Source organism: Sceloporus occidentalis, unplaced genomic scaffold, assembly GCF_023333645.1.
Source record: "Sceloporus occidentalis isolate IW3139 unplaced genomic scaffold, rSceOcc1.0.p SCAF_3, whole genome shotgun sequence".
NCBI lineage: Eukaryota > Metazoa > Chordata > Lepidosauria > Squamata > Phrynosomatidae > Sceloporus > Sceloporus occidentalis.
The window spans coordinates 85,972,788-85,986,957 of record NW_028316983.1 but is presented as its reverse complement, the minus strand read 5'-3'; the positions used below and the strand labels follow the sequence as shown (position 1 = coordinate 85,986,957).

The following is a 14,170-nucleotide window of genomic DNA, read 5'->3' as shown; positions in this document are numbered from 1 at the left end:
TTCCTTTCTCTTTCCAGACACTTTACTCCTTCTGATGCAGCCTACAATTGCACTGGCTTTTTTAGCTGCTGTATCACACTGTTTACCCCTGTTCAGTTTGTGGTCTACTAAAACTATTAGATCCCTTTCACATCTAGGTGTCATCCTTATTATATCTATGCAGTTCATGTTTTTCTGCCTAAGCGTACATTTCTCCCTATTGAAATTCATTTTTGGCCTAGCTGTCTAATCATTTATGGTCATTTTGAATTTTGATCCTGTCCTCTGGGATATTGACTACCCCTCCTAATAAAGTGTCATCTGCAAACATGACAAGCATGCCCTCTAGTCCATCATCCAAGTCATTGATAAAGATATTGAGTAACACTGGGTCCAGGATAGAACCCTGTGGCACCTCACTAATTACTTGTCTCTTTGGATGAAGAGGAGCCATTGCTGAGCACCCCTTGGGATCAATCAATTGCAAATCCACCCTAACAGTAACATTGTCTAGCCCACATTTTATTAGCTAGTTTGCAAGAATATCATCTTGATCTACTACATTCAAGGTGTTTCCTTCATCTGCCATGCTTGTAACTCTTATCAAAAAAGGAGACAAGATTAGTCTGGCATGTTAAGAGTACCACTGAAGCCTGCCCAGACTGGCAACCTGTTGGCTTTGTGGGCGAGGTGATACAGTTACTGTACCCTCTGTTCTAGCACCTTTGACCCCCTTCCTTCTCCTTCCTTGTTGCTACTATGGGGTAAAAATCAAATACTGTTTCCTAGACCAGGGATACATCCACACTGCAGAAATAGTTTTTTGTGGGTTTTTAGGACTATGTGGCCATGTTCTAGAAGAGTTTCTTCCTGATGTTTTGCCAGCATCTGTTGTTGAAGATGCCAGCCACAGATGCTGGTGAAATATCAGGAAGAAACTCTTCTAGAACATGGCCACATAGTCCTAAAAACCCACAAAAAAACTATGGATGTCGGCCATGAAAGTCTTCAACTTCACATGGCAGAAATAATCCAGTTTGATATAATTTTGGAAGACATTTGGCCTTCTCAGTCAGATAGGTCTGGTGCCACAATAAACTACAATTCTCAGAATTCCATAGCATTGAGCCATGGCAGTTAATGTGGTGTCAAGTAGGATTCTTTCTGCAGTGTGGATGTAGGACAGGCCTGGCATGTACAAAGCAGGCCTGTTGAGGTAGAGAATGGAAGGTATGATGAGGGTTACAGATTGTTGTTGTTTTTTACATGTTTTCAATTATTGTTGCTTTTAAATAACAAACATCAGCTCTGATACAAGACCTCATAATCCCTTTATAATCTGGGCAACTATTTATCAGATTTCTGTGAATGCTATAAATTCACTAAGTTTTGAAAGCCATGATAGGAAAAAACCTGGATACTCAAAGTGAGAACTACAGGAAATAAGGAGAAGGGAAGAACTGAGATCTAACATAAAACTGTTGCCTTAGGAGCCAATGATGCACTTGTAGAATATTTCTAATAGAAGTCAAGGAAACTTGGGATCACACAGCTCCCTTTTTTGGAATACTCCACTGGCTGCCCCCTTTTCTGTTTAATCATTGTGAACCACTTTGAGTCCCAATTTGGAAAAAAGGTGGGATAGAAATTAACAGCAACAGCATCCTCATCATCATCATCAATAGTATTACTAATAATATCAGAGAATGATCCCTTGAAGATTTAAAGGAAGGAGGAGGAAGAGGAGGAATCACAAAATTCTGATCTTGAAACCCAAAATACTTTTTTGGAACATAAACATTTTAAAGGCAAAACATAGTGTTACTTATCACTTTTTGTTATACATTCCTCCCTCATGTAACATCCAGACAAGGACTTAAAGGAAAAAATCACCCTTAAGCTGAGCTTTGAAGGTCAGTCAACTTGGACTCTGGCAGGGTAATATGGGGAATTGCCGAGCCAGGAGCTCTCAGCTTCTTGAGCTACAGTAAGAGGAACTGACTGCATTGAGGAGGGGAAGATGTCCTATTGAATTCACTTTCCAAGGCAGGGTCAGCAAATACTACATCTATTGTCAGCTTTAAGTAGTCTATTGCACATTTCAATGTACAAAGGCAGCAGAAACTCACAAGGGTAAGCTGCCTGGCAAAATGTCCTATTGAGCGAGGTAAAGACAACTATTTTTCTGTATCAGAAATCTAATGCACATGGGTAAAAATAATAATTGACACCCATAATTCACCTCACACCTATATCTTTATAGAGATCATTTACACCTGAAATTTTGCCATAACAAAGAGTTTGTTCTTTGGTATTTGAAGTTAGATCTTCTGAGAGCTGGGAAAAGGGTGTTGTTGTTTTTTGCATTAAAATTAACAGAATCCCAGCCAGCAGTGCTCCCCTAAAGATTACTTTTCCAGTCCTTGGATCTTGGCACAAAAATATACTAAGACGTGGATCACTAGTGCACCAGGAATGGGGAAAAATTATATTCCCCATTATATCCTCTTTGTTTTAGCCATTTTACTTTCTCACACTAATATCAATCCAAGTATTTCATGTTGATGAGAAAATGTAAATACACTATGTTACATGGACATTCACTATTACTGTGAATACAAATAGACCTTGTTTAACCTTTTGCTCTCATATTTCTAGATGTATTTCCATCTCATGAGGACTAGACACTTATTTTTCAGACAAATACATTTCAGCTGTAGAGTAATCATAGACTAGGAATACTGGCATGTTGGAATGCCAAAGCTTTAACTATGTTTTTGAGGCATATTAAATGTCAAGAAGAGAGATTTTTTTTGCATACAGTACAATCACTGCCTTGATAATTCTGCTCAGCTCCAAACCTAAGTAAATGTTAGTAAAATCAATAAAAACATACTTCCAAGTAAATATGTTTAGGAGTGAGATATAAGCCTTTAATTTAAGGACTTTTTTTGTCTAACAAGGAAGTAATGTAATGTTAGGAAAAAACAAACATATTTCAGTTATTAACTACTGATGCTGTTTATAATTAGCTTCTTATCTGTATCACTTATTTGTAGACGCATACAAGAGTGACATCTGAGCTTTTACGTAGCATCAATTATCTGTCTCTTTTAGCAGTTCTGGAATGGATGCAACATAGCATGAGAGTAAGGGGAAAAACAGACTGCCCCTTTGCGCTGTTGTCCGGGCAGCTTCAGAGTGTGGCATTTTGACACATCATACTCTGAAGCTGCCCAGAAGCCAGCTTCATGCTGCCTGGCTGCCCACAAATGGGCTGGCTTCCAGGTGCTCCAGTGGCACAGCATTTACATGCCACCCCCCACTGGAGTGCCTGAAAGCCAGTTTTCCTCCACAGCAGGGTGGAAAAACTGGCTTTTTGCCAGTGCAAAACGGAGCAGTGGTTTGCCACTTCTTTTTGGGCTGGCAAAAAGGCATTGAGGCTGTGGCGTGCAGTTCCCATGATCCCAATCCAGATTTCTCAGGGGTAGTCAGTTTTGCCCCTAAGTAATTAATGACAGTTGTTTGTATAGTATTCAGTGTACTCTCTCTCTCTCTCTCTCTCTCTCACTCACACACACACACACACACATGGCCAAAGAACAAATATCCTGATTAGTGGTACATCTAATGATTGGTATATTTGTCAAATATCAGCATGTTGACTGAGCACTGTCTGTGTCAGCACAGCTACCAGCTAAACATATAACAGGCCAGTGCATTTATGCAATGTAAGGGTGGACTCTTCATATTTATTAAATGATTCAGTGGCCAGCATCCTGCAATACACCACAGCAAAAGTACGATGGCGTAGTCTGTAGTAGTAGAAGGGAAAAAAATGCAGGGACAGTGGCCATGAAACAAGCATGGCATTGGAGAAGATGGCTGCCTGGAGGTGGCAGATTGTGTCTGCCTATCCTGGCCACCAGTCTGTAACCCAGGGAAAGTGCAACTTCTAGCATAGCGCACCAAAACCACCATATTTAAAAACTCCACAGGTCAGTTTTCAGAACCAGAAGTAACACAAAAGGCATTATGTGAAGGGATTTCCCCCACTAATATTAAACTATTTTCTTCTTGTTGTTTTTTAAATGCCATATCCACCCCTTGGATAATGTGTAATGTAACAATTACTGTGGGGCAAGAGGTACATACCTACACATGTGGTTGGAGTGCCCAATTGTCCAACAATTCTGGACACAGATTGTTCAATTGATGTCAGACATCACTAAGCAAAAGGTTCAACACACCCCAGAATTGCGTCTCTTGTCAATATTTCAATTTTACAATAATTTTCTCCATCATAAAGAAAATTATATTCTTTACAGTTGCTATAGCTAGATTAATCATTGCCAGAAACTGGAGAACAGGTCATCTGTCCATGGATCAATGGTGGATGAATTTCTGGGAAGGATGGTTAATGGAGAAGCTTGCAGACAATGTCAGGAGAACCTCTGAGGCAAGGAACTGCAACCAGTTCAAGGAAAAGTGATTACCTCTTATAGATTATGTTAACTCCAATTCTCATGCTTATGTTCCACCACAGCACCACAGGAGATTCTGGTTTGGACTTTTGAATGAGATTTACAATTCTGTAAATCTGTATTTTAGCTCATGTATTTAAAGTAGAATGGTGATGTAATTGTGTTTTACCTTTTGTAAACAATAAAATATATATTTTTAAAAAAAACAATTATTGTATGGAAACACCTACCAACAGATTTTATTGGAAATAATCTAAACTGCAATAAGTTATGGTACTTGAGGGGTTGGATACGCTGCATTACTGATTGAATTTAAAAAGTATATTTCCAAGCTTAATGCAGAAATAGGAAGACTTCATGTTACATTTTCTTACATATCACTGCCATATAGGAATAATGGTGTATTCTGTCTGTTTTGCTGAGTGCACCCACAACAGGAAGTCACAAGTAATCAGAATGTGATTACTTACATTAACTCAGCTATATATACATGTGTATATTTCTCATGGTGTAGTTTACACATGCTAGACACATTTTATTTTATATTGAAGTGATACTTCTGTAGGAAAAACATTACTTGTGAAACAGCCCTATGGTCAATAATAATATGAGCTACATGTGAAATTGGTATGTGTTGTCCAGAGCTGAGGAGGAGTAGTGATTTTAGGGTTACTCCTTGTCCTACTCTGGAGTAAGATATTTTTCTTAATGTTACTCCTACATTAAAAGCCTCTTTCTCCTTTACTCCTGACCCCTACTCCTCAGCCCTAGGGAAAAGCCCAGGTTGCTTTGCAAGGGGTATGTGTGTGTGTGTGCGCGCGCGCACACGCCTCTCTTTGCCCCAGTCACTTCCCCAGTGCAATATAATAAAATTATTTTTGGTGTTTGCATGTACAATATAATAACAGAAATAAGGAGTAACAAATACTCCTTACTCTTACTCCCCAGCCCTGGTCTTGTCATGTGATTGAAATATCTGATGCAATTCAAAGGAGAGAAAAAGAATAAATTTGGATCATTGACATGATTCAAAATGACTACAGACTTTGAGCTTGCTTAAACATCCATGAGATTGGATTTATAAAGGAAAGGCCATGGCATAATATAAATAATATCCTTGTCTTCAAATGGGCATCTAAGCTACAAAATGAAGACTCCTTGGAACCCACATCAAAAATTCACCTGTGCTAAGTCACTAAGTTCCTAAAACTTTATTTTTCAGTCTATTTCCAAAGGGCAGTTCTTCACATTTACATTAGTGTCTCAAGCTAATGCCCTTACAGGTGGTACATACTGATTTATTTGAAGCCTATTGCTATCACTCCTTTCCTGCAATATGACAAAGGCTATTATACAGATACGTTAATATTTACTTTAACAATTCCTCGTCACTAGTCACGCTGGGTGGACTGATGGCAATTCCTGGACAAAACAACTGGAGAGCCAAATGTTCCCCTTGTCAAGTTCAAGCAAACCAGAATTCACTGGAATCTAGACATGTCAGAGAATTTGTATTTGGAAACATTCACAACTCCTTTTAAACAATCTATTCCTTGCAGCTGTGAAAGAATAGATGAAAGGGGGATGTGCAGCATTATTCACAGAGAAGGAAATCACAGGTAAAAGTTATGAAAGGCCTTCAGCTGGGATCCTAGAAAGCTATAGTACTTGTCCATGTGTTCCAGTATTGGTTATGCTAAATGTTCATGGTTTTTGGGGATCGGAAGTTGACATCATTTGCTAATCAATCTTAGCAATCAGGAATGCCAAGGATTAAATCTGTAAACCTCTACATCAACAGTGATCAATGCATTTGGCCATTTTTTTCCATCCCCAACTGGGCCACTGAAATTCAGGGCTTATCTGTACTACTGTTGCTGGTGATACAAAAATGATCTATGGTCCTATCCTGAAAATAAGATGATCTTAAACAGACTATAATGACCCTTGTCTTCTGAAAGGTCCTCTTGTTGAAATGCTACCAGATTTAGAGAAATTAACATTATACTATGATGTAATGTAACAAAGTCCTTAATAGATTGGCTGCTGCAGTGGCAGACTGCATGCTGCTGTTGCATATTTTGCCATTCAAGGGGACAACATATAGCCAAACCATTTATGTGCACTGGAAGTACCAGCCTTCCGTTTGGTACTCTATTTGATTCTTCTTTGTCTAGCCTTGATACAGCCCAATAGATTCTTCTAATAGGCTTACTGTTTGTGAACCATTACAGCTGAACGGCTGACTGCTATTCATCTGTGTGGCCTGTTCAGATCCCCAGACATGTTTGCACCTTCCTGGCCACCTGAGCAGCTGCATAAATTGAAAATTCCTGGATTAGACCCAATTTAATTTAGATGTGCAAATGGCACTGTGATTACTGCTTGAAACACAATGGTGTGGAGGCAGTTCCATGTGGCCAGCCATTTGTGTGAACCAGCTTCCTGCATTATTACAGCACTTTCAGCCATGCCAGTATGGACTCTGCACTTTATATGCACTGGGTCTTTGTCATTATATTGCCAATTTTCTTTGTTGACATTGGTTTACCTCCTTCCTTCTGGTCTTTAAAAATATTCACTGTGTTTTTAATTACTTCTGTTCTAGTGACCTATATGACATTTATTTACATCAGCTTTCAGTTGGAGAGGAATACATTTCTTCTATAGTTTCACAGAACTGCAAAGAATAAATAGGGTTTGGAGTGGCTAGTTAATTTGGATGTTCCACTTTATTCATAGAAAGCTTCAGTGTCTCAGAGTACATCAGGCAGCATAAGTACAGAGTACACCAGAGAGCACAAAATGATAGCATTACTAATTCTAAAACATACAAGGGGATGTGCGGGAGAGGTTCAACCATACCTGAAAAGCATGCATAAATCTAATTACCTGGTAGAGGAAGTGCTTGGTAACGATCTCCTCATTGCTCCTGGACTCATGCTATAGTATGAGGAACTTTCCAGATCTGAGAGTGAGAAATTAGGGCCTGTTCCTGTAGTTATTGGTGCTAAGAAAACAAAGAGGGAGAAGAAGGAAAAGTCAGTAAGTCATGTGGAAAAGGAATTATTACATTTCAAATATTCACTTTCACCTTAATGACTTTACCCAGCATGGAGGTAGAAAGGTATGAGATAATTGGCACTGTAATCAGCAAGATTAAAAGATCATTATGCAACTTTATGATTAAGGTCTTTTTCGAACGTCTTTTTTCTGGTGGCTATATCTTATTTTGTACCAATATATTTCAGTAGTTTCTTTCTTATAAACTGTAATTCTCAGAAGATGCCAGCCACAGATGCTGGCAAAATGTCAGGAATAAACTCTTCTAGAACATGGCAACATAGCCTGAAAAACCCACAAAAAACTATGGATGCTGGCCATTATAGCCTTTAAAACAATAACATTGTTTCTTTTTTAGACTGTTTTCCCATGAATGGTTCTAGTGGATTTTTTAGAACTGTTCTCCTGACTAGTGCTCACTATTTGTGGTCTGTTGTATTTGATATGATCTTCTTTTTCTTCTTTCTTGACAGTTACAACTGTGTGTAATGATTTTTTAAACAAGCAGATTACTAATTCCTTTTCCTTTTGTATAGAAACAGAAGATCATTAATCTGCCATGTCTGGCACCATTCACATAAGAAGTCAGTAAAAGTCTTTCTACAAAACCATTTTATTACACAATAAACACACAGTTGTTATGGGGATCCAAAGGCCCCTCATCAACAAGTTATTAAAAAAAAACTGTTCTGAATATGAAAACTGTTTTTTTTATATTAAATGGTGGACACTTTCCCGGTCTCTGCAACAGAGGTAACAATGAGGCTTAATAAGGGTTGGGACACTGAAAACCTTGAGAAAGTTTTTTCAAGGACTAGAACAATCCTAAAATGTCTTTTGGAAGATGACAACAAACAGTGTTTTCAGAGGTTTCCTCCATAGATAACTGAGAAAAGTTGGATGTCTCCTTCCAACTGTCATTTAGCATAGTGCTACTCAGACTGGTGATCCATGGACCAGGGCTGGTCCATATGCTAATGGCTTCTGGAGAGTTTCCAGGAAAGAAAGAAACAAGCATAGCCAAGAGGCACAAATAAGCTGCTAATCCCTGGCAAACTGGGAAGAGATAATTGCTGGTCTCTCACCTCTTCTGGTTGGGAAGCAAGGCTTTGGTGAACTGCCACTTAAGTGGTTTTGCATCTGCTACTGTTTAAGTAGTGATATATGAACATACCAGTCTGCCTTGTAACACATCAGACCATTGACCCATCTTATCCACTTTTCCCTACCCTGATAGGTCTCTGGGGTTTCATTCAAAGGTTCTTTTATATGAAATCCTATCCAGACAGGTAGCGAAGGGCTGAAGCCAGGGTCTGCATTCAAGGTACACTGCAAGTTCTTCTATTAATGTCAGACAGCTAAAAGCTACTATATGCTAAATATTCAGGCAACTGAAGCTGAAGTACAAGAGTAATGTTCAATACAAAGAACAATATCCTCATTCAACACTGCATATATAGTTGTCTCACATAATCTTTGGAATATTATAAGTAGTGGTTTAAGACAACCAGTGAATTGATATTCACTGATAGCAATGCATTTTAAAAGCACAGGATGTGAAGTAGAACACAATAATATTAAAATGGGAGCCAGTCTGTAATGATCTTTAAAAGGAATTAACTTGGAAAATAATTTACAAGAACACTCTAAACTCATTTGCTATCTTACTTTAACTACAATATGCGTCCTGTGCAATGAGTGAATGAAACTTTAAAAAGAAAGCATTGTAAAATTAACTCATTTTATCAATTTGTGCTGTCTGCTAGAGTTTCCTGACAGCAGAGACAAGGGGCTGTAAAACTGATGAATTTGCATGGAAAAAGAAACCAGTGTAAGTAATTTGTGTAAAAGGTAACACGGACATGGACTGCTATAATTCAAGACACCCTGCAGATAGCAAACTGCTGCAGTGTGAGCAGTTATGGGTTAGAAAAATGACCACACTGCAGTCAGTCTGACTTGAATGGAAATCAATCATAAAGGTACACTCTGCAGCATCCACTCCACAATTTTAGCAACTTCTTGGCCAAATGTATTTGCACTTCAAAAAGCTTTTGCTTGATAAATTTTCTTCATACTATACCTGCAGAAGGCCTAGGTGAAAGGTTAACAATGTGTTTTCTAAGTAGAAACACAGTGATTTCACTTCCTAACTATTATAATATTTATTAAACAGATGTATTTGAGACAGAAAGTTTGCGGACAAAAATACTTCTGAAGCCGTTTCATTCTATGCATGCATTATTGGGAAGTTAAATTCACTGGTAGGCTGGCATGGAACTGCAGCCTTTCACCATCAGCAACCCTCTCCCTGGTTAATCCTGATCTGAAAACACAACATTTACTCAATGACACAGCCTTTGTAGCAGTAGCAATATCTACTGTGGGATATAATGAGCAACTAGGTGTAAGACAAATAGGACATGCAAGGGAAAAAAATATTGCAGTTTGGCATTCAGTGCTCTACTCCAGGACACTCCACTCCATTCCCCTTACTACTCAGCATCTCATGGCCAAAGACTATTATCACTCTTCAATTGACTTTTTTCAGTCACTTTTTTTTAAGTACAGTAGGCCCTTCGTGTCTGCTAGTTGGTTTCCAGGACTCCTCATGGATACCAAATTCCATAGATGCTCAAGTGCCATTAAATACAACAGAGTAGTGAAATGCTGCCTCTTATATAAATGGCAAAATCAAGGTTTGCTTTTTGGAATTTATATATTTTTAAAATATTTTCAAGCTGTGGATGCTTGAATCATGGATAAAAAAGTCTGTGGATACAGAGTGCTAACTGTAGATTTTGCCTCCTTCTGCAAACTCTGGAGTTCACACAACTTTGGGGATGCCACCTTTTTATAGGTGAATGTACTACATAACCATTGACACTTCTGCCTGAATGCTCTAAACAGGGGGAAAGGATGAACTCAAGATACCAATTGATCATGCAGGAATTACACCCATCACAGCCAAGTCCTTTGATTTAACCACATCTGCTCAGACCCACAAGAGAGATCAAAAATATAAAATCATGGAACACACTTAGTGTTCACCTATAATCCTCAACTAAGACTATTCAAACACATTATCAGAGAGCTACAACTAATTCTAGAGAATAACACAGCTTTCTTACAAACTCTGAGAGGCAGGTGTTTATTGGCCTACAGACAGTCTCCAAACTTTAAACAACACCTCACTTACAACAGAATACATAATATGGATGGTAATACAGGGACAAGACCCTGCAACAACATCAGAGATTGACACAAATATGACATTATCAATGCAACTTGGTATTACATCTGAAGAAGTGGGTTTATAGCCATGAAAGCCCTTGCTAAAATAAAAACCAGTTTGTCTTAGTGGTGCTGTCACATTTCTTTTTTCCCCTCCCCTCCTTCCTTTTTACCCATCATTAATGACACTCATCAAAGGGAGAACTTTGGAATCATCACAGAAATTAGATACATCCATCAAGGAATTCTTTATTTTATTATATTTTAAAACAATGTGTTTTTCTCTGTGTGCCTTGTCACTTTAAATATGTGGCAAAACATAAAATCAGTGTCCAGGAAAAGCTCCAGCAGGTGGTTGAGATGTTTGTGACCTGCAGAACTTTGCTCATGGCTACTTGAGTCAAAGTATTTAGTGGCCATTGTCTAATAATAGAGAGCAGTGAAGAAGCTGGTTTTATGTTTAGTGATGGTCCTATCATAAAGGACAAAAGCCTTGCAATTCTGCTTTAGAAATCTATATTGGGAAGCCAATGTATGAAAAATCATATACTAACACCGATAAAAATTCTGGCATTGATTCCAACACAATGTATTGCTCACCTGTTCAAGGATCTAATTTGAAACAGTTATCTAGATTGAAATGAATACACAGTAAACTATTTATTCAGTGAAAAACTAGCTTCTTCTTCAACCTCTCCTCAGACTCATGTGTGCTTGTCTAACTTGAACTAATTCTGGTTTAGAATCCAGTTTCAGCTGACTGGGTGGTCTGGTCACAAACTTCACAAAAGATAAATTTCAGTCACTCAGAGTGCAGGATAAATTTTCCAGAAAGAGTCACCCATGATAACCAATTAAAAGTATACCAGGACTTGTCCACATCTACCTTATGTCACTTGGAAAAAAGTCCTTGTTTCTCAAGAAAAAAATGATGACATTACAAAAATGCTTCAATTTTATTTGTGATGTGTGGTGCAGCATTTAGAGCAGGCATAGCCAATGTCTGGGATTCAAGGGACACTGAATTGGTACCTGCTCCAAGCCTTGTGACAGATACTACACACCTTTGTTGCAGGTGTGAACAAATCAAAACCTTTGATCAAAACCTTTATCCCTGTTGGAGGAAAAACATGGAGAGAGCCCTCAGCATAAGAACAGATTCCTAAGGGAATAACTCCTACAGATTATTTACCTAAACAGTGAAACTACTCTAAATCCATAATATGTTTTTCTGTTTTTATGTTATTGTTATCTATTCCTATTCTCTTATTTTTCTATTCTTATTCACATACAACTACACTCACATTACTCATAAACAGTATTCATACACTCTACTTACACTACTATGATTTAGGGTTGTAAAAATATTTATATATTTATTCAGGCCTGCAGCTGGGCTGGGGCAACTGGAGCACTGTCCTGGGGTCCCCAGTCAAAGGGAGCCCCAAATGGCAGTGCGCCAACATGGCGCTCACAGCGCGCAGTAGGACTCGGGACCGTGTGAACGCTCCACTATGCCGAGCCCTACATTCTGCCCCAGGGGCCCTAAAAACCTAGCTACGGGAGTGTATTTATTTGACTTATATCTCCCAGAGTCAATGGTCCTCCAGATATTCTTGCCTTCTAATTCTCAGCAAACCTTATCACCATGAATAGAAATGGAGGATGATGGGACTAGTCATTCATCAGTAACTAGAGGGCCAGCGAAATGCTGTCCTTGCTCTGTTGGCAAACATGTCAACAGGTGCTTCTGTTGTTCTGATTTTTTTTTTCATCCCCATCAGCACCCAACACAATATGTCTTCACAGTGACAATTTTAAGACAATTTTAAAACACTTTGACTAATTAGAATAATGTGAGAGACAACACAGTGTAGTGCAGTGGTTCCCAACCTTTGTTGGGCCGTGGCCCCCCTGATAGGTTGGGAGGCCAGGAAGGGGCAGGATTTTCGGCTGCATACAAGCCCCAGCAGGCTTTGCGGCTGGAAGTCCCGCCCCTTCCCAGCCTCCCAACCAATTAGGGAGGCCACCAGGGGAGAAGGGGCGGGACTTCTGGCCGCAAAGGCCTCTGGGGCTTGTAGTCCTGTCCCCTTCTCCCCATGGTTGCTTGGCAGCCGCGGGGAGAAGAGGAGGAGGCAGCCCCCACTGTCCCTTCCTCCCCGCAGCTGTCTGGCAGCCGCGGGAAGGAAGAGAAGGAGGAGGAGGGACCCCCGCCCCTTCACTGACTCCCCGTGGGTGCCTGCACTCGCGGGAAGGCAGGGAGAGGAGGAGGAGGCCTCGCCTCTATTCCCTTCCTCCTTGCGGGTGCCTGTGCCAGCGCGGGCACTTGCAGGGAGAAGGGACAGGAGGGAGCCCCTTCCCCTCGCACGATGCCTGCTCCAGCACCGGCACCCGCGAGGAGGTGGGGGGAATTCCCAACCTGGCGACCCCCCAACGGGTTGCGACCCCCAGGTTGGGAACCCCTGGTGTAGTGGCTTGAGTGCAGGACTAGGACACTGAGAGATCAGGGTTTGCATCCTCACTTGGCCATGGTAACTCAAAGAGGCAAGTCACACACTCTGGGCCTCAGAGAAAGGCAATGGGAAATCCCTCTGAATAAATCTTGCCTAGGGTCACCATAAGTTGGAAATGACTTTAAGGCACACAACAACGACAATAACAAGCGGAGGAACATTTCATAAATGTTCCATTACACTTCATAAACCATGTCAGTAGTTTGTTTAAATTAAATGAAGCCAGAACTTTAACAATAAGTTTAGCTTGTATTTACAACTTTGTGTGTCTGTGGTTTTTTTTAATGTGTTGCATTTATCTGATATTATGGAAAGTTGGCAAACCTCCACCATCCCTCCAAATCTCTCCCCAAATCTACATGCTTTGTGCTTTAATTAGATACTTTGCTAATCTAACTATAATACCCCCCCCCCCCCCATACGAGTATCCAAAGCAGGATTTGACCTCACCAATAGATAAACAGGTATTTGGCTCAGTACAGCAGCAAAGGGATGATGTCTCTAGGGTTAAAGGGAGTAAATAGAAATTTCCTTTAACTAGCAGGTCTTTTCAACAACAAAGTAATAAGCTGAGGATGGAAGCGGGAGTTACGTTGCAAATGTGACTGAAATCAGTGTCTCAGCTTTTTTTTCTCAAACAAATGGCAGCTTACGTAAGAGAGCTTTGTTGAAAAATCACAGATATGAAATGTGTGCTGTTCATTTTGACATTACCAGTACAACATGTTATTGAGCATCTAATTATGTTGGATTCCATTTATAAACATAGCTAACCACTAGGTTTATGGAGACTTTTTGTGTATGTGCTGTTTTAATAGGATATTGATTGAGAGCAAGGTTTGAGTGTGCTGCCATTGAATTGTGTAATGGCATACAAAAGGCAAGGTCACTGCAACA

The 14,170-nt window shown here is 39.7% G+C and overlaps 1 protein-coding gene across 8 annotated transcripts in view; it reads right to left on the bottom strand.

The window, feature by feature from the left end:
• Nucleotides 1-14,170, bottom strand: part of NFIA (nuclear factor I A) — a 573,426-nt gene that overhangs the window by 113,799 nt on the left and 445,457 nt on the right. For all 8 annotated transcript variants that reach the window (XM_089515284.1, XM_089515288.1, XM_089515285.1 and 5 more), the window contains one exon: nucleotides 7,356-7,473. In XM_089515284.1, the coding sequence (XP_089371410.1) occupies nucleotides 7,356-7,473 (118 nt within the window). The remainder of the gene's footprint in view (nucleotides 1-7,355; nucleotides 7,474-14,170) is intronic.